General features: G+C 52.4%; 1 protein-coding gene across 1 annotated transcript; it reads right to left on the bottom strand.

The window, feature by feature from the left end:
- Positions 1-230: 230 nt before the first annotated feature.
- MIND_00872400 (ATP-binding cassette transporter) lies at positions 231-5,716 on the bottom strand (the record flags this gene model as incomplete). Its single annotated transcript, XM_037365383.1, has 18 exons — positions 231-555; positions 608-747; positions 798-1,368; positions 1,420-1,672; positions 1,721-1,961; positions 2,010-2,088; positions 2,139-2,251; positions 2,299-2,617; positions 2,670-2,758; positions 2,804-2,872; positions 2,917-2,946; positions 2,998-3,168; positions 3,221-3,258; positions 3,310-3,358; positions 3,409-3,491; positions 3,535-4,534; positions 4,584-4,676; positions 4,718-5,716. The coding sequence occupies 18 exons, from the start codon at positions 5,714-5,716 to the stop codon at positions 231-233; spliced, it is 4,662 nt and encodes a 1,553-aa protein (XP_037218625.1).
- Positions 5,717-18,858: the final 13,142 nt, after the last annotated feature.

The raw sequence follows: 18,858 nt of genomic DNA on the forward strand, positions 1-18,858 counted from the left end.
AAAAAAAAAAAAAAAAAACATAGCACGTGCACTAGTGATGAGAAAACACGCCCATGTGACCCAAAACATCTAGTTCTACATTATACTTGAGTACACTCTGAAATGACAATACACAGCGATCTCCTGGTATTGATACAGACAACGTTTGTAGCGTGAATATAAACTATCTGTCCATTGCAAATTGCAATCCAATGATGTTGTACAACTTGAAGAGCAAGAAAAATGAGCCGTCAAGAGGGCGGCGGATGTCCAAGCCAGCCTCCGGCTTCCCAGCTGCAGCCGGGAGTATATACTGCCAAACTACGGGCATCTGGATCAGTAACTCCGTTCAGTAAAACCTTGAGTCTTTTGAAATCTATGGGCTTCAGTATCCAGCCATCAACCCCGTAGTTGGCAAGCTCGTCACGACGCTTCTCTTGAAGACTGGCGGAGACGGCAAATATCGGTATGTGTCCACCGTTGAGCTGACTCGTGACTCGGGAATTGGGGCCAGTGTCTTCCTTCTCCAACGTCCGAATACGCTCTGTAGCTTGGTAGCCATCCAAAATAGGCATTCTACAAGCAGGTTCAGCAAGTTCCAAACAATACGGTAGATGAATAGACGGACTGTATGTCCATGAGAATGGCGTCGTATTCACGGTCTCCGGTGACTTTATCGAGACCCTCCTGGCCATTGGTCGTAGTAACAACGTCATGTCCATCGAGACGTAGTCGTTTGGCCAGAATCATGCGGTTTATTTCATCGTCCTATGGTCCATAGTGAAGCCGGTCCTACAGCTTTGATAGACAGCTCTTACCTCGACAATTAAAACGCGCAACTTGGACTCAGAATCTGTATCTGAGACGATCTGTTTCTTCTGCTTGGACGACTTGGGTGATGGTGGAAGAATATCGGCCAATATATGTTGATCAGGTGATGCGGTAATGGAGTTGGTGTGCGAGAAACGATTGCTTTCTGGAGCAGCGGTGTCTAAGGTGAAACCGTCGACTTTGATGGGCCGCAAAGGTGTGCTGGAGTCTGAGACGCCAAATATTCCCGGTCGTAAATTGTTATGAGGGGGAACCAGAGGCAAAGACTCTGGAGAGGATGATCGCGTCCTTCGATGTGAACTGCTGCCAGTTGGGGAGGGGCTAAGCATATGGTTTGAGGCAAGTGCTTCGACGAGAGAATCAATTTCTCCAGATGAATCCAGGCTCCCTTGACGTGACCGGACTTGCAACGATTTGGAGGAGTTATTCGAAGACGTTCGGGGTGGAGTTCTGGGTTTCATCAAACCATCGCCGTCGGCTGACAGAGAGAGCGGTATTAGAAATGAGAAGCGGCTACCCTCGTTGACCTTTGATTCAACTCTCAGTTGGCCTCCCAGTCTGTGCAGAGGCGTCAGCACACAACGGTGTCGAGCACCGGAAAAGACCGACTGTTCTACAATTCTCGCAACCACCGCAAGCCCAAGCCCAACACCCGCAGTACTGCTATTGGTATTAGTTTTGGTTTCCGCCCATTCTACCTGCTCAAAGTCCCTGAATATGCTACTCAGTCGTTCTGGAGGAATGCCGCAGCCAGTGTCCGCCACAACAATCTCGACAGCCGTCTGATTGGAACTGCGAAGCCCTTCGGGCTCGTCGTATGGCATACACCCGACCATGATATAGCCCTCAGTCGTATATTTCACTGTGGGTCCGTCAGTGAAGTTCACAAAGCAGAGGCGTTGTAAAATACAAGAATTGGCAGTCAGATTTTGAACCACTGTCCGAATCTTTTTGGCGTCCCCCACGACTGTTTTGGGCGACTGATCAAGATCTAACCTGAAATCGAGGTTCCTCCGTTGAGCTTCTTTACGATACAGATGGGTTGCATCTTCAATTGTGAACTGCAAATCGAATGGCTCGTTGAAGGAGGTTTCATTTCCGCTTTCAAGTCTTGTTAGATCTAGAAGATCATTGATAGTAAACAACAAGCTCTTAAAAATGTGGTCAATGAAAGTTAGGTAATGAGCAAGAGAATCTACCTTGGAAGCAGCATGAGAACGGTTCAAGTTGTCACGAGTTTCATCGTCCAGCTGACCATTGAGAGCAAGCTCAAGATAGCTATATGATTCGTCAGTAGGATAATAGAAATCGGCCAGGAGCATTCATACTTGATGATATGATTTAATGGTGTCCGGACCTCATGCGAGGCATTGGAAAGCAACAGATTCGTAAGCCGCGTGGTTTGCAGGGCATTCTCTTTCTGTCGCCACACTTCGATGAACTGCATGCGAATGAGGACGCACATGAATAAAGTTGATTTAGCCTGACCTTGCCATAGACGAGTGCTAACACACCCGCTGTCTCCAGTTGCTCGTCTGTCCATGCCCGGCACCTTCCTGCCAAAGTTTCTGACCAAATCGCAAAACTTTTCCGGGGTTGTAATACCGCATCTGGCGGAGCATCGCTCTTCAAGTTTGGATTGCCCGCCCAATGAACATGTCGCGGTTGACCTTTGCGAAGGAAGCATATGAAATCCTTGCCTTCACTGGAAAGCGGAACATAGAGCATGCCAGCCAGAACATCGAGCCCGTCCAAAAGCGCAAGGTCCTCAAAATCAATGGTAACACCCTGGGATACTTGAATCGTCCTAGTAAAATGGTCGGAATGTGCAGACAATAGTCAGAACGGGAGTGTCGCACGTAAATTGCTTAAGGCGCAAATATTCAGTCATTACCAGGATCTCTTGCCCATGGTCGTTCGGTCCGAGCATTTTGGCAGCTTGACCGATCTGAAAACGTTGTGATCCAATTCTTGTCGAAAGGCTCGCACGTACAACAAGGACACCAAAATCTGCATCAAATAACCCCAGGAGATCATCCGCGTTGCTGACAATGTAGCCGGTCTGACCGCATTCAGGAGATATTCTGCGGTAGAGTCTTGACATACCGGATGGTTATCTGTTGCCATTGTGTTGATCTAACCACCATAGAGTCATTGGAAGGAGCAAAAATACCAGAAAACACTTACCAACTTTCGTGTCGTCAGCCGTTGCGCGTAACTGAGCCTCTCAATATTTCTTGATATCGATTGACTCAATAAACGTAGCATTTGCCGAACAGGAAATGAGACACGCATGCCATGAGAGCCATATGAATGACAAGAAACAAGGCCCCAGAGGGCCCCAAACGCCATTATTGACTGCGAAGAGTGTTGATAACTGGGCGTCGAATAGAAAACTCGAACAACCCACCACAGACATGGACGCTCTCACGCCCATATTTTCTAGATCTAGAGAAGGTTCAACATTTAAGTTGTAAAACTTACTAAAAGTATGCGCACACTTGACATGTATGGGACTCATGGCTCGAAGATAGCAATGAGTCATGTTCTAGAATGATTGAGAGTTGTTGTCGATGTAAAGGAGAAGACTGAACGCACTAATGGTGTCTTGAGGTCCTCTCGATTTCTTACGACGATTCGAGCAGTAGCCTGTGACCGATCGTATAACAACCGAACCTTATCTTCGCGATGGTTAGAGAGTAAAAGTATAAGTGTTGCACGCACTGATTCCATAAAGCTGCCTCGCTTGCGCCGGAATATCCGCGGCGGGAAAATGCAACCCTCGATACAGATCGTGTGTCTTTGACCACTCCATCAACTCCGCAACAACTTGGCCATTCCAACTTTCGTCGAATTGGTAAACCAGAACGCGATGAAACTGGGACAAGTCTTTAATCACCCCAACCACGACCTGCAAGAACGCGTTCAGGTCCGGAGCGTCTCCCAATTGTTCGTTGATTTGCGCCATGACCGCAAAAACATCCATCATTCCAACCCCACCGCTCATACTAGGGCCAGTCCCACGACGTGTACGACGTGACCGCAAAGGCAGGCCCTGTGGTGCTCCTAATGGATCCGAAGGAGTACTTGAGGGTGACGTCGGCGGTCGTTCCCCTCGAGCGATTCGTCGGAGTCGTTCAAGGGCAGGTAACGGTTTCGCCCGAGAGGTTGTACTTTCAAGAATATCTTCAGCGCTGGGAACGAACAATGTTGGGCCCAGGTCGTTCGATGATCCATTCCGGGATGGCATTAATGTCGCTGAACCATCCGTAGAAGCGCCTCTCTCAGTGCCCGTTCCATCTGTTCCACCTCCACTTCCACTTCCAACAGATCCCGGGGTGCCTAGAGTTGCACCTGTGTCTTCTGATATTGGCGGGTAAAGTGGGTTTAATGTGTCTCGCTCCAGCTCAAATTCCATAATGATGATACTTGTGTCGGCATTGCCACTAGGATCTGAGGGTCTATGAACTGCACACCAACAGGTCCAAACACGGCGATCGCCGTTTGCAGTGAGGTCGCCATTTTTGGCGCTTCCTGGTGCACCCCAGCCAGTCAGGAGAAACACGTGCGGCGAACCTTCTTCGTCTTGAGCGTTGAGGTCAGTTTCTGATAAGAACTGAAGGTTGTCCCAGATAACACCTATTTGAGACTCTGGTAGCGTGTCTGTGAAGCATTCGAGAGAGAAAAGGAAGTGCGGAGGAAGTCCGAGGAGTTCTTCGGCATTCTGCGTGTCTAGCTTTAGCAAGGGGTCGTACAACTAAAGGTTGACGCACTTCAGAGACTTGACGGACTAATAGCGTATCATCCAACTCTTCCACAGCTATCAAAACGCCGAACCCCTGTACCGCGCCAGGCGTGCGTATTGGCTACAATAGCATTCAGATAAGGGGAAATGCAACGGACAAACGAAACTCGCCTCGTCTTCACAGCGCGACAGTTTCCCCTCCCGTCCAATGATAACATGGTGACCGTGATCGTCTTGAGAGTGTTGAAAACGGACAGTCATGAATTGGAATAAGTCGCTAGCGTCTGAGCCAGAAGCTGAACCAGAAACGGAGCCTGATATACCGTTTGAAAGAGATGTTTGGGAAGAGTTAGAGAGTTTGTTCTGTTTGTTCCCTTGGTTCTCCGGAGGCTCGCTATCTTGTCGCAGCTGTGATGTTGAGGATCGACTGGCAGAACGTTCTCGACTGCCCAAACTACTTGGTAGGCGAGGATAGATAGCCACAGAGCGTTCGCTGTGAGACGCCGCGCCGGAGGAAGTGGGGAGAGGGGGTAAATGAACGATATCGGTATTCCATGGGGCCAAGAAGGAAGCGTCAGGCGCGTCGGGGACTTCTTCTGGAGGGAGTGGGTCGTCGCTCACAGGAACCTGTTTTGGACGTGCGCGTGGTTCAGGTGGAGTTGTTATGGTTGTTGAGGGGCTTTCAGACGGAGAAGCAACATATGCAATAGATGTCGACGTCGATAAAACCGCGAGACTGTCAGGGGTAAGTTCTGCGGGACCGGCGGAGTTGGTGGCTGAAAATTTTCGGGGGAGAGTGGAGGGTCCAGCTTCACCTGGGAAGTGGCGAAAGTTGGGAGTGTTGTTTGAGCCCTGCCGACGTTTCCTGCGGTTCTTTTTTGGCGATTCAGCAGGTGTTGGTGAAACTGACGAGTCAGAAACGGATCGAGGACGGCGAGGTGTTATGGCGGCTGCTGTGAGGGTGGTGGAAGTTCGCTTATGGGGTGGGCGACTGTCAGTTGGGGCTGAGGTCTGGCGAGATCGGATATCCACCATCGTCCGAGTCGCTACATCATCAGTCGTTGGTTGCGAAGCAGGTTGGATAGAGCTGCTTAGCAACGACCTGGCCGGGTACACGTATGCGGAGGGAGGTGAGCTCGATGACCCTTGTGTGTTCGGCATTTGCTTTGGATTATCGCATGAAGGTTATGGTGGGAAAATAGACGGACCCAGGAGATACTACGTCATTTTTGATTTCACCATTCCGAAAAATTTGATACAGTACATAGTGTAAAGAAAAACATTGGAGGCATGAAATGACAGCTGCCAAAATATATATGGATGAAAAGGAAAGCAGTTTGCTTAGACGACTACTGTCAGCATATTTTTGTGTCTCCAACTTTAATGAAGCAGAATGAAGCATTGAGAATGTTCAATGAGCAGGCAACAAAATAGAAAAAGGCTGATAAGCAGATTAACTGGGCTTAATGGGGGGAGAAGTGAGTTCACCACCCGCAACTTATGACAGATGGTTCGCAGTTCAAATGATTCTAGCGAATAAATATAGAACAGGGAAGATCACCAAAAAGGGGCTACGCCGGGATTGAACCGGCGACCTCCTGCAAGAGCGGATAAAGCCCAAAGCAGGAATCATACCTCTAGACCAGCAGCCGCTTTCATGGGAGCTTGCGGGCGTCGGTGTAGCTGGTTGTTAGGTATTATGACTGAGCGACAAGGAGATAATTAAGTGGTTGTCATGTCACACTCTCTGCCAGCTCCTTGTTCAAATTCTGTCATATCGTCTGTTTATCCTGATGTAAATTTACTTGTTTTTGCTAAACTATGTTACTGACCCATTTCAATCAATTCAGCAGGGCCTGTGACCCATGACCATTTGGCTGAAATGTTTAATTGCTGAATTTGGTATGACCTATTATCCGATTAGGAAATTTCGTGTGCCACAGGCATGGAAAATTTGAAAATCTTCCCAATTGGGATGCTTTGGGACTGAAAAATTTGACTGTGACCTGTGCCCTACTGAAATATTTTGCCCAGGACCAGTAAAAGTCCCTACTAAGGTAGGATTCTGAAAATGATTGCGGCTGAAATTTGTCCGGATTTTTTAGACATCATATGTACTTGACTCAGTTTGTCCGGATTTGGATCAGACATAGCCAAAATGCTAATTTTTTGTCCAGATTCCATTCTAACCTCCAAAAAGTCTCACAGTACAAAAAGTAGCTGAAAAATTGCTGAAAAAGCTATTTCTATTGAAATTTGATGGAAAGGACAATATTTTCACAAGCCTCCAATTGCCCCTCTTCTGAGCCTGATTTTGCAGTAAATATCACATTTTTGCCTACTTTCAGATGATTTTCCTGCCCAGCCTGGCAGTTTTATCTAGACTCAGATTCGACCTGTCCAAGCCCTGATTCTCTTGTCCAGATTTCAGATCAAAGATGTCTGCTTCGGGCTCGATTTCTGTCTGAATTCTGGTCAAACCTCTGTCAAAAAAAATTCAAAATTTTGTCCGGATTTCAGTATCCTACCTCAGTAGGGACTTTCACAGGTCCTTTTCAGCCAAGAAGTCTAATGTGATTGTGACTGACAGAATTAAATGAAATGGGTCAGTATGATTTAAGGTAGGGCCAATAAGCAGTATAGCACAAACTGATTAGCTGTAAATAAAAAGTGTCCTACATATACAGCATTGTAGTAGCAATTGGGTCTGAGACTGGTGAGAGTAATATTCCTTCAAAGTATTAAATCACACCAGGGCTTCTGCTAAAGATTGTTCCCAAAGCAAAACATAATTCTAATATTTAGTAGCTTTAATTGATAATCAAGAAAAGAACACATAATCCGGTCAAGGAGAAATAAAGTTCTGTATTAGAGCATAACATTTAGAATATATTAAGACTAGCTTTTTATGACCATGGTTTGTTAATAATAAATGTGTTGGAAATCAACACGGGTCAGTCTGGGAGTCGCTCGGGACAGATATTGATGCAGGGGTGGGGCTGCTGGGGCGGGAGATACAAGGAAGGACTCAGATGTATTCAATGAGTACATGTCACAAACAACATCAAATCAGAGGATGCCAGTTGGCCAGTGAAGGCAAGCAAGAAGCACTGTGAAAAGATATCGTAAAGATGATGCAATTCGAAGACTGGGGTACAAGACAAAATCTACTCTACTTATATACACTACTACCATATGTTTACTATGTCTAATACGAGAGGCAATGACATTATACTTTAGTCATGCCTTTATATACTGTTTGCCTCATGTCCAACTCCACGCTGTCAATCAATATCAACATCGACATCTGATGATCCAATCACCATCTTATCGTCCATCTTATCTCCTCCTTGTCTTATCTTATCAACCAGGGCCAAAATAAAAGGTTTAAAGGGTAAAGAAAAAGGGTTTTTGAACCCAGGTTTTGACAAGAGGTCAGGTATTGCTAATAGACCCTTAGTGAATGCTGAGTAGCCCTCGAAGCTCTGGAGAAGCAGGTCTGGGACCGTGATGCCAAGGGAGAAGCCCAGGCATCCTTAGAAGGCCCAGAAAGGGCTTTGGGGTCCAGACTGCCTCTGGGCATCTCTGCTTGGGACCATGACGTGACAGCTGGAAACAGAGAGGGAGAGGCATGGAGCGGAGAGAGAAGGAGTCTGGTCTGGTCCAAGGGCCGGGGAGTCTCGGAGAGGACCAATGGGAATGGCGGCCAGCCATGACCACTGGAGGGTAGCGACAGAGGGTCGGAGATGTCCCCGGATGTCTACGGAGAGGTGGAGGTGTGAGGGTGTGCAGCCTGGGGTGCTGCAGTAGGCACAAGCCTTAACGGCAGTAGGCCTCACCCAAGGGAAGACTGTCAGGGGAACCTCCCTTTCGGCCCCTCGGAGACGCCTCCGATTCCGGTCCGACTCCGGTTCCGTCTCCGGTCCGGCCCTCCATCTCGCCCGCACAATCACCGATCCGTCAACGCCCTCCCGACGGTCGCCCTGGGACCTCGCCTGCGACGCCGCCCAAGCCTTCTGTGCCCGACAGCGGCAGCTACGGACAAGCAGTATATAGTCAGCTACCTAGCAGGCGGACCCTTAGAGTTTCTTCTCTTCGGATCCTCCCCTGCTAGGTCAGCTTCATTTGTATTCGCTTACCAATGTTCACTCTTCGGATCCTCCCCTGCTAGGACCTTGATCTCAGGCCTCCGGGGTTGCCCTTACAGCAGAAGAAACTCTCTACGGGATCAACCGGACAAGATTGCCAGGTTCGGCGCTGACTCAGGCTCGAGTACGAGTCCGTTCCGCCCTCGTCACCGCCCCTGCCACTTGTCCCCTCCTCCTCTACTCCTGTGGTCCCCGCACCCGTCATGCCGTCCGGAGTCACTCCTACCGCAGACGCCCGGCTGGACTCACTCGAGGCGAAAATCGATAGCCTAACTGAGGCCCTTGCTTTACTCACCAACCAGGCTTCCGCTGCCGCTGCCGCCGCTAATAATGCTGGCGGACCCCAAACACCATCGCCGGAGACGTCGATTCCGACTCCGACTCCGGTCCAGGGCGACTCGAAGCCCTTTTTGGCGACATCAACCTCGCCTCAAAATTGGTCTTGCGACCAAACCCCCCGTTCACCTTCAACGGCGACCCGGAAACGCCGGCCGCCTTTCCTCTACGCGGTCCGCACCTACGCCCGCCTTGCCCCTGAGGCCTTCGTGGTCAACGGAGAGGCGGCGAGGAAAAGGCTGTCCGCTATGCCATGTCGTTTATGGCAGAAGGACCCGCTCAGCAATGGGCGGAGCGCCACGGAAGCAAAGCCCCGTTTCCGTTTCCGTCCTGGGGCTCGTTCGTTTCGAGTTTCGACTCCGGTTCGTCGAGGAGAATGAGCAAGATCACGCTCTCTCCAAGCTGGAGACTTCCGCCTATCACATGGGTACAAAGGATGTCTACCAGTACACCGACGACTTCGAGGACCTGATGGACCTCGCCGGATTGAAGACGCGCTGGTCAAGGTGACCAAGTTCCGCCACGGACTTGATCCCCTGATCAACAACGGAATCACGTCCTCGAACGACCCCCGGACCTCCGGGATTACCTTAGCTGGCGCACCCGGGCCTTCCGTCAATACGAGGCCCTGGTCCGGGCCAAGCTGATCAAGTCAGCCGCCCCCAAGACGCCTGGCGGTTTGATTCGGACTCCGTTTCCGGTCAACCGCATCCCGGCTCCGGCCCCTTTCCGCCCGGCGGCTCCGGTCGTGCCACCCGCGGCCCGCGCCCCGCTCCGGCGCCTCCAGCTCCCGTCCCTATGGAGTTGGATCGCACCAGGGCTCGGGGTGCCCCTCGTCGCGCCTGCTTCAGGTGCGGCGACCCAAACCATCTCGCCGGGATTGCCCCCTCCCCGCCGATGTCCGCTCAATGGACATCCTCGACGAGGTGATCCAACAACTCGGTGATGAGATGTTAGCGGAGTTGATCGCCCGCTACACGGACACAGCTGCCCTGCCGGAGACGGCAGCAGAGTCGATGGCCGGAGAGGATTTTGTCCCCGCGACGAGTGACTGGTGTGCCCTCGTTCGCGTCTATAAATCGTTTTGCCTCTTTGTATGATGAATGCAGTTCCTTGCCCTACAATGAGCCCGAAACGAAAGACACACCCTCTCCTGCCCCCGCCTCGACTCCGTCTCCGACTCCGCCCGCGACTCCGGTCATCGTCCTCCGCCGCCTCACTGCCTGGGAAAAGAAACTGCCCAAGCAGTACACCGTTGCCGCTGCCCCTGGGGCGAACTCCCTCCACCTCCCGTTAGAGCTCGAGTCCACCACCAGGCGTTGAAGCTCTCACTCTCTGGGCTTGTCGACTGTGGTGCCACCTCCGACTTCATTGACACGAACTATGTTGCTCGGAATGGCATTCCGGTCCGCACCCTCGATCAGCCGATTCCGGTTTTCAATGTCGATGGCACCCCCAATGACGCTGGCTCCATCAAACAGAGATCGGACTTGGTCCTGCGCTACAAGGGCCATGCCGAACGAGTTCAGCTGGCCGTCACCCATCTTGGCAAGCAAGACCTCATCCTGGGGTATTCCTGGTTGCGGAAACATAACCCAGAGATCAATTGGGAAACCAAGGAGGTCAAGATGACACGGTGCCCCCCGCAATTGCTCAACCTGCCGTGAGGAAGAGCGGGTCGAACGGACCGAGTTGCGGCGACTCCGGTCGCTTCAGAAGCGTCTCCGCTCCGGCCCGTTCCCCTCGGTCTGCGCCATGGACCTTTCTGGGTCTGATGACGGAGACGATTCCGTCTCCGGTGACGACTCCGGCCTGCCTGATCTGGACGCCGGACTCCGACGACGACGATGACGATGGTCAGCTTGAAGATGGTGACCGCATCTTCTACACCTCGTTCCGCCCCTCGGAGGAGAGATACGCTGGCAGTACTGTCTCGCAACGCCTGGCCGAAGCCTTCGCCAGGAACTCCGCCCCTCCGCCCTCCGAGATCCCGGACTGGGCTAAGGAGTTCCAGGACGTCTTCAACAAGGAGTCCTTCGACACGCTACCGGAGCGGAGAGCCTGGGACCACGCCATTGAACTCGTCCCCGACGCTAAGCCCACCAACTGCAAGGTGTACCCCATCTCGCCCCTCGAGCAACGCGAGCTCGACGCGTTTATCGAGGAAGGGCTTTCGACGGGCCGGATTCGCCCCTCCAAGTCTCCGATGGCGTCTCCGGTCTTCTTTGTCAAGAAGAAGGACGGCGGACTCCGCTTCGTCCAGGACTACCGTGCTCTCAACGCAATGACTGTCAAAAACCGGTACCCCCTTCCGCTGATCAACGACCTCATCAACCGGCTCAAAGGCGCTCGTTACTTCACCAAACTCGACGTCCGTTGGGGCTTCAACAATGTCCGGATCAAGGAAGGTGACGAGTGGAAAGCGGCTTTCCGGACTAACCGAGGCCTGTTCGAGCCCTTGGTGATGTATTTCGGCCTGACAAACTCTCCCGCGACGTTCCAAACGATGATGAATGACATTTTTCAGGACCTCATCCTCTCCGGAGACGTCATGATCTACCTTGACGACATCTTGATCGCCCATTCCGACCTCCGGAAACACCGGCAGATTGTCCAGGAGGTCTTACGGCGACTCCGGGAGCACAAGTTGTACCTTCGAGCGGAGAAGTGCGACTTTGAAAAATCGTCAATCGAGTACCTCGGAGTCATCATCTCCCACAACCACGTCGAAATGGACCCCGTCAAGGTCGCAGGCGTCTCCGCTTGGCCGACTCCGGAAAACAAGAAGGACATTCAGCAGTTCCTCGGGTTCGCTAACTTCTACCGCAGGTTCATTCGGGACTTCTCGACCCTTGCGCGCCCTCTTTTCGTGCTCACCAAGAAGGACCAGCAATGGACTTGGGGCGACGCGGAGGCCTCCGCGTTCCAAGCGATCAAGGACGCGGTCACCTCGGAACCGGTCCTGGCGATTCCGGACGACGCCACGGCCTTTCCGACTCGAGGCGGACAGCTCTGATTATGCGACGGGGGCGGTTCTTTCACAATCCGCCCCGGACGGGAAGTGGCACCCTGTAGCATTCTATTCCAAAAGCTTAAATGATGTCCAGCGCAACTACGAAATCCACGACAAGGAGATGCTGGCGATCATCCCGCACTCGAGGAGTATAGACACTTCCTCGAGGGCGCCGCATCCCGTCGAGATTTGGACTGACCATAAGAATCTGGAGTACTTCAGGAAGACGCAGCACCTCAACCGGAGACAGGCCCGCTGGTCCCTCTACCTCTCCCGGTTCGACTTCACGCTGCACCACAAGCCTGGCCGCGATATGGGTCGGCCTGACGCCCTCTCCCGGAGACCCGACCACGGAGTCGATTCCGACAACTCCGACGTCGTCCTTCTGCGGCCTGAACTCTTCCACGTCCGCGCACTCGAGGGTGTTTCCGTTTCCGGTCCCGGCTCTGAACTCCTCCGTGACATCCGTGATGCCCTCTCCGGTGAGCCTGACCTGGAGGAGCCCGTCGCACTAGCGGCCCGGCAACTTCTTAAGGTTCAAAGTCAAGCTCGAGGCCCCCGCTCCTCACGTTCTGACGAGTGGGCCGTCTCCGGCGGTCTTCTCCATTTCCGAGGAAAGATCGTCGTACCAAAAGACAAGGACCTCCGGAGACGCATCATCGAGCTCTGCCATGACACCCGAGTCGCCGGACACGCAGGTCGTTTCAAGACCCTGGAGTTGGTCTCCCGGAACTACTGGTGGCCTCAGATGTCTCGCCATATCGGCCGGTATGTTGCGACCTGTGACTTGTGCTGTCGCACCAAGGCACTCCGGAGACTGCCCCACGGAGAACTGCACCCCACGGAAACGCCTCCGGAACGCTGGCATACCGTCTCCGTCGACTTCATCGTAGAGCTTCCCGAAGCCCATGGGTACGACGCGATCATGGTGGTCGTCGTTGACACCCTCGGAAAGCGCGCCCACTTCTCGGAGTGTCATACGACGGTCGATGCAGTAGGGGCAGCCCGCCTCTACTACCGGAATGTCTGGCGGCACCATGGGACTCCGGAGAAGTACGTCTCCGACCGCGGCTCGCAGTTCATCGCGGACTTCACCCGAGAACTTTGGCGTCTAATCGGCATCAAGCCCGCCACGTCCACCGCGTACCACCCGCAGACAGACGGTCAGACAGAGCGCGTCAACCAGGAGCTGGAGCAGTACTTGCGGATCTTCACCAACTACCAGCAGGACGACTGGGATGAGCTGATTCCGGCCGCGGAGTTCGCCTACAACAACCACGTTCACTCCTCCACGCAGCAGGTCCCCTTCATGACGGACACGGGACGGCTCCCGCATGGGCTTCGAACCCGGAGTCCGTTCCGCCATGGAGTCAGTGAACGAGTTCCGCGACCGGATCGCCACTGGTGTTGCTGAAGCCAAGGCCGCGCTCACTAAGGCCAAAGAGGAGTACAAGCGCTACTACGACCGGAGACGGACTCCGTCTCCGGAGTTTAAGGTTGGCGACCGTGTTTGGCTGGATGCCTCTGACATCAGGACGACTCGCCCCTCGGAAAAGTTCTCCCATCGCCGCCTTGGACCGTTCAAGATAGTCGCGGAGATCAGCAAAGGTGCCTACAAGCTCGACCTCCCTCCGCGCTACTCGAAGCTCCACCCGGTCTTCCCCGTCGTCAAGCTCGAGCTCGCTCAGGACGACCCCTTCGACGGACGCCCCGGCTACGACCAGCCCCCTCCGGACCTCGAGGACGGAGTCCCGGAGTGGGAAGTAGAGGAAATCCTGGACGCAAGGGTGAGGTATAAGCGGCTGAACTACCTTGTCAGATGGAAAGGCTACGACGCGTCGTACGACCAGTGGGTCCGCTTCGACCGCGTCTTCGCCCCAGACAAAATCGCGGAGTTCTATCGTAGGTACCCCGGCAAACCACGGCACATCGCCTCCGCGACCTTCGACACAATTCCGTTCCGGTCTATGCGTCGGGACGCCGCATTCAAAGGGGGGGGTGATGTCAGGGGAACCTCCCTTTCGGCCCCTCGGAGACGCCTCCGATTCCGGTCCGACTCCGGTTCCGTCTCCGGTCCGGCCCTCCATCTCGCCCGCACAATCACCGATCCGTCAACGCCCTCCCGACGGTCGCCCTGGGACCTCGCCTGCGACGCCGCCCAAGCCTTCTGTGCCCGACAGCGGCAGCTACGGACAAGCAGTATATAGTCAGCTACCTAGCAGGCGGACCCTTAGAGTTTCTTCTCTTCGGATCCTCCCCTGCTAGGTCAGCTTCATTTGTATTCGCTTACCAATGTTCACTCTTCGGATCCTCCCCTGCTAGGACCTTGATCTCAGGCCTCCGGGGTTGCCCTTACAAAGACCTAATGACAGGGCCATGGTAGCGGAGTGGAGAGCAGAGCCATGGCAAGGCTCGGCCATCTGAATATAAACTTGAATGCTGATGGAGATTGGAGACACCCAAGAGGTCCCACAGGTAGAGTTTGCAGGGAGACCTCGATGAGTGATGGCCCGGAGAAGCTATAAAGCCATAGGCTCGAGGTCTTGGAGGAAAGTGGTGCATCCACATCTAGAGAGGTCTGATAGTTTTAGTGATTCCTGATGGTAACTCTGGAGAGACTCCTGGAAAGGGGTAGCCATAGGAGTCAGAGACTGGGAACTACTGGATGTGGGATGTAGTGGGGGCAGTAGAGGGGACCACCAGGGCCCAGAGATACAGAGATACAGGTGGAGACATGAAGACACGAGTGGAGACACGGAGACGTGGCGGAGATGTAACTTGATGGGATCAAGTGATGGCATCAGGATTTCCCCTGACAGTGATTTACAAAGTTGTTGTAAGGGCAACCCTGGAGACTCCGACAAAAGCCTGGCAGGGGAGGATCCAAAGCGTGAATAAAAGCTACGGAAATACACGGAGGGACCGACCTAGCAGGGGAGGATCCAAAGAGAAGAAACTCTAAGGGTCCGCCTGCTAGGGCGCCAACTATATACTGGTCGTCCGTAACTGCCGACGTAGAGCGCAGAAGGCCTGAGCAGTGTCGCAGGCTCTGTCCCAAGGTGATCGTTGGGAGGGTCTTGACGGATCGGTGATTGTGCAGGTGAAGGAGGCCGTGGACGATGGTCGGGGTGGGCCGGAGCGTCCGAGGGGGCGCCGGTCGGATGTGCCTCGGATGCGCTCCGACGGTCCGAAGGAGGCCGAAGCAGGGGTTCCCCTGACATCACCCCCCCTTTGAATGTGGCGTCCCGACGCATAGTCCGAAAGGGCAGCGAGTCGAAGGTTGCTGAGGCGATATGCCGTGGTTTACCTGGGTATCTCTGATAGAAGTCCGCAATCTTGTCTGGCGCAAAGATACGGTCGAACCGAACCCACGAGTCGTGTGAAGCATCGTAAGGTAGTTGACATCCATGCTCGACGAACGCCACATGCCATCAAACACCACTGCCTAATTGGGAGGGTGCGGCGTCGAAATGGTGGATTGAGGGAACGTGTCGATTGTTTGGGCCCAGATTTTGCACATATATAGCTCATCGTAGCAAAAGAACGGGTATGTAAAAGAATCCGATAAATTTCATTAGAATGTGGCAAAATATACATTTTTGTCCTTTTTAGCGGATCAGCGCTGTTTTTTTGCTCCTCTTCGACTTCAATGGCAAACTCAAAGACTGAGGCACGCAGGCGACGAGCTGTAAACCTCCAAAGAAACATATCCACCGCTGTCAAACGGACTTACGATGCTGTACGCGACAGCCCAAAGAAGCTGATTCGAGCCTTCACACAGGGAAGTCCGCCAAGAAAGAAGACGCGTCATCGGCAGATTGAAGAGGGGAATACAGTGCGTGCTTGCTGCTATCTGGCCTAGTGAGACTAAAGATCATTCAGTCACCAGAGGCAATCTCAAGTAACACGTCTAGTCCATCAAGTAATAATGACGCGTCAGACGCGTCCGAAGAAGTGCTATTAAGCCCCTACACAACCTCATTCGCCCTCGATAACCCCGCATCCGAAGAACCGACAGAAGCCCCTGAACATGTCACCTTCGAATGGCATGCCTCCGACCCATTCTTAGATACAAGTGGGGTCTTTCGTGTCGATAGCATGAAGGCAACAGCAGCCACTCTATCCACTTCCTTTCAATGGAATGTTGTTGATACAGAGGGCCTGGAGGACAACGACGATGCACTTTCCACAGCAACATTTCCGTTCGACGATCCTCTTCGCCAAGACCTTCTCACGTCACGCCGCTCTTTTGGCCCATTTTCTCATGAAGAGATTGACTTTGACCCTCGTGTTTACGGCTCTGAAGCTGGTGACTCTGACTACAGCTCTTTCGGAGAAGAAAGCCCACCCACTAGTCATAGTCCTAGTCCAGCTCCATCCGAAGAGCTAGACTATGTGGATGAGGAGATGGACTGGTATGACCTGGCAGAATTTGAGGCAGAACTTCGGGCTCGGCAAGCTGAACCGATTGACCACTATCAACGGCCCAATTGTACAGACACGACCATCCTCGACAGGCAGCAATTCGGTGCTGATGCTGATGGCATACATCAACGGGCCCCTCAGATCGCAGACGCTGTCAGGGGAACCCCCGCTTCGGCCTCCTTCGGACCCTCCGAACGCATCCGAGGCGCATCCGACCGGCGCCCCCTCGGACGCTCCGACCCACCCCGACCATCGTCCACGGCCTCCTTCGCCCGCACAATCACCGATCCGTCAAGACCCTCCCAACGATCACCTTGGGACAGAGCCTGCAACGCCGCTCAGGCCTTCTGCGCTCTACGTCGGCAGTTACGGACGACCAGTATATAGTTGGCGCCCTAGCAGGCGGACCCTTAGAGTTTCTTCTCTTTGGATCCTCCCCTGCTAGGCTTTCGTCGGAGTCTCCAGGGTTGCCCTTACAGACGCTCGTGAGGCATTAAAAGCTGTTGACGAGACACTTCGAGGAAAGCTTCGGGGGAAACAAGGATGGTGTTTTTGGCCGCAATGGCGTTGGGTATGAGCCACCAACACTTGATGCATTCACACGTTCATGGCTCTGGGGTATACGGGCTCTATTGAGTTTATATACGGACGAGGAATCAATTACCTACAACCACTGGGGTGATTCCATGCTACAAGCTGCCATCTCGATGCATCAAGGAAAACACTGTGCACGAATCCTGGCTTCACTCACACCAGCTCATTCACTCAGGAATACTAATAAAAACGTGGCTACTGGTGAAGGGCTGTACTCATAAGACCTGGGGAAGGTCTCAAGGGTCACAAATGTCACACTTTTTAAAAAACTATTTTATTCATTTTTGGGTGTTAGATCATAGTATTGATGATGGGATTGATGACATCAAGATAAAGTGATCAATGTGGAACGATTTTTGATGGACATCAGTATCATTGATGGCTATGTCAGGATACATCAATTTTAGCCTAATTAGGGTGTATACCTTTGCCCTAGATCACAGTCCTACCTAGATGTTTATCCGGGTCTTCGGCCTGAAAAAATGGTGATTTGCCTTTCCATATCTGGTAATATCTTAGTCATAGCTGTCAAACTCATTGAGATATTCACAATTGATTGAATGTCACATTTTTTGTCACAGTACTCCGGCCATGGCTGGCATGAGCTCCCCCAGGTTTTATGAGTACAGCCCTTCACCAGTAGCCACAGTTTTATTAGTAAAACTGAGTGCACATCCTGCTCACACGGCAATACATTCTCAACCGCGAGCTCCTGGAACTGAATCCATATGGAAAATGGACTGAAAGCGTGCTTGTTGATGAAGATCTTGCCAGCGACGTCAAGCTATTTCTACAATCGCTTGGAGACGAAATCAATGCTTACAAACTGCAAAAATATCTTCACGATCCCGAGGTCAAGCGCAAACACGGCATCGAGCGCGATATCAGTCTCAAGACTGTATGTCGTTATCTGAAGGAACTTGGATATCGGTACAACATGTTTTCAATCCAGAAACCATGAGCGGACTAATCAATGGCAGATTTTCATCACCAAAGACTGGGCAGTATGTGGGACGGGCACGAACGGCCTGACGTTGTTGACTACCGCGAGAAAGTGTATCTGCCAATGTATTTCAAGCTGCAAGAACGTGTTTGGGTCTATAACAACGATAGAGAACAGGTACAGCCAACTCCCGAGGGACGCCGTGTTATCTTTTGGTACCATGACGAGAGTATATTCTATGCTCATGATCGACGCCGCAAAACCTGGATTCATAAAAACAGTAGTGCCAAGCCATACAAGAAGGGGGAGGGCTACTCTTACATGGCCGCTGACTTCTTCTCGGCTGACTTCGGGTGGCTGCGAAATCCATGGACCGGCAAGTCTGCACGCATCTGCATCAAGCCGGGTGTCAATAGAGATGGTTATTTTCACCCGTGGCTGTAGCCTGTTTCAATCATCCCCGGGAACTGCCAGAAAATCCGATTCCATCATCCCTGTGTGTTGCCAGGTCTCTGACAACACTCGAACCCCACCCGTTTCCGTGCTTCCTTGCCGCTGATCTCCGAACTCCGCTTTATCCTGCAGCTTTGATATCATCATTATGACTGATTTGGTCCGAATCATACAATTTTAACATTGTTCTCTACATTCCCTCTGCCATAAATGTTCCCTCTAATATTTCCCGCTCCTCCTCTGCTGCCCAATGACGGACAGCAGCTCCCATTGTTTTGTCCCACTCCTCTCGAAAGCGCACTATAAATTCAGTATGCAGGTACACGTTACGCAGCGCATAAGCTCGGATTCCAGCCGCCGTCGTTCCATCAACGTCTGAACGAACTTCGTC

This window comes from Mycena indigotica, assembly GCF_014461135.1.
Source record: "Mycena indigotica strain 171206Taipei chromosome Unknown Mind.scaff0007, whole genome shotgun sequence".
Lineage (NCBI taxonomy): Eukaryota > Fungi > Basidiomycota > Agaricomycetes > Agaricales > Mycenaceae > Mycena > Mycena indigotica.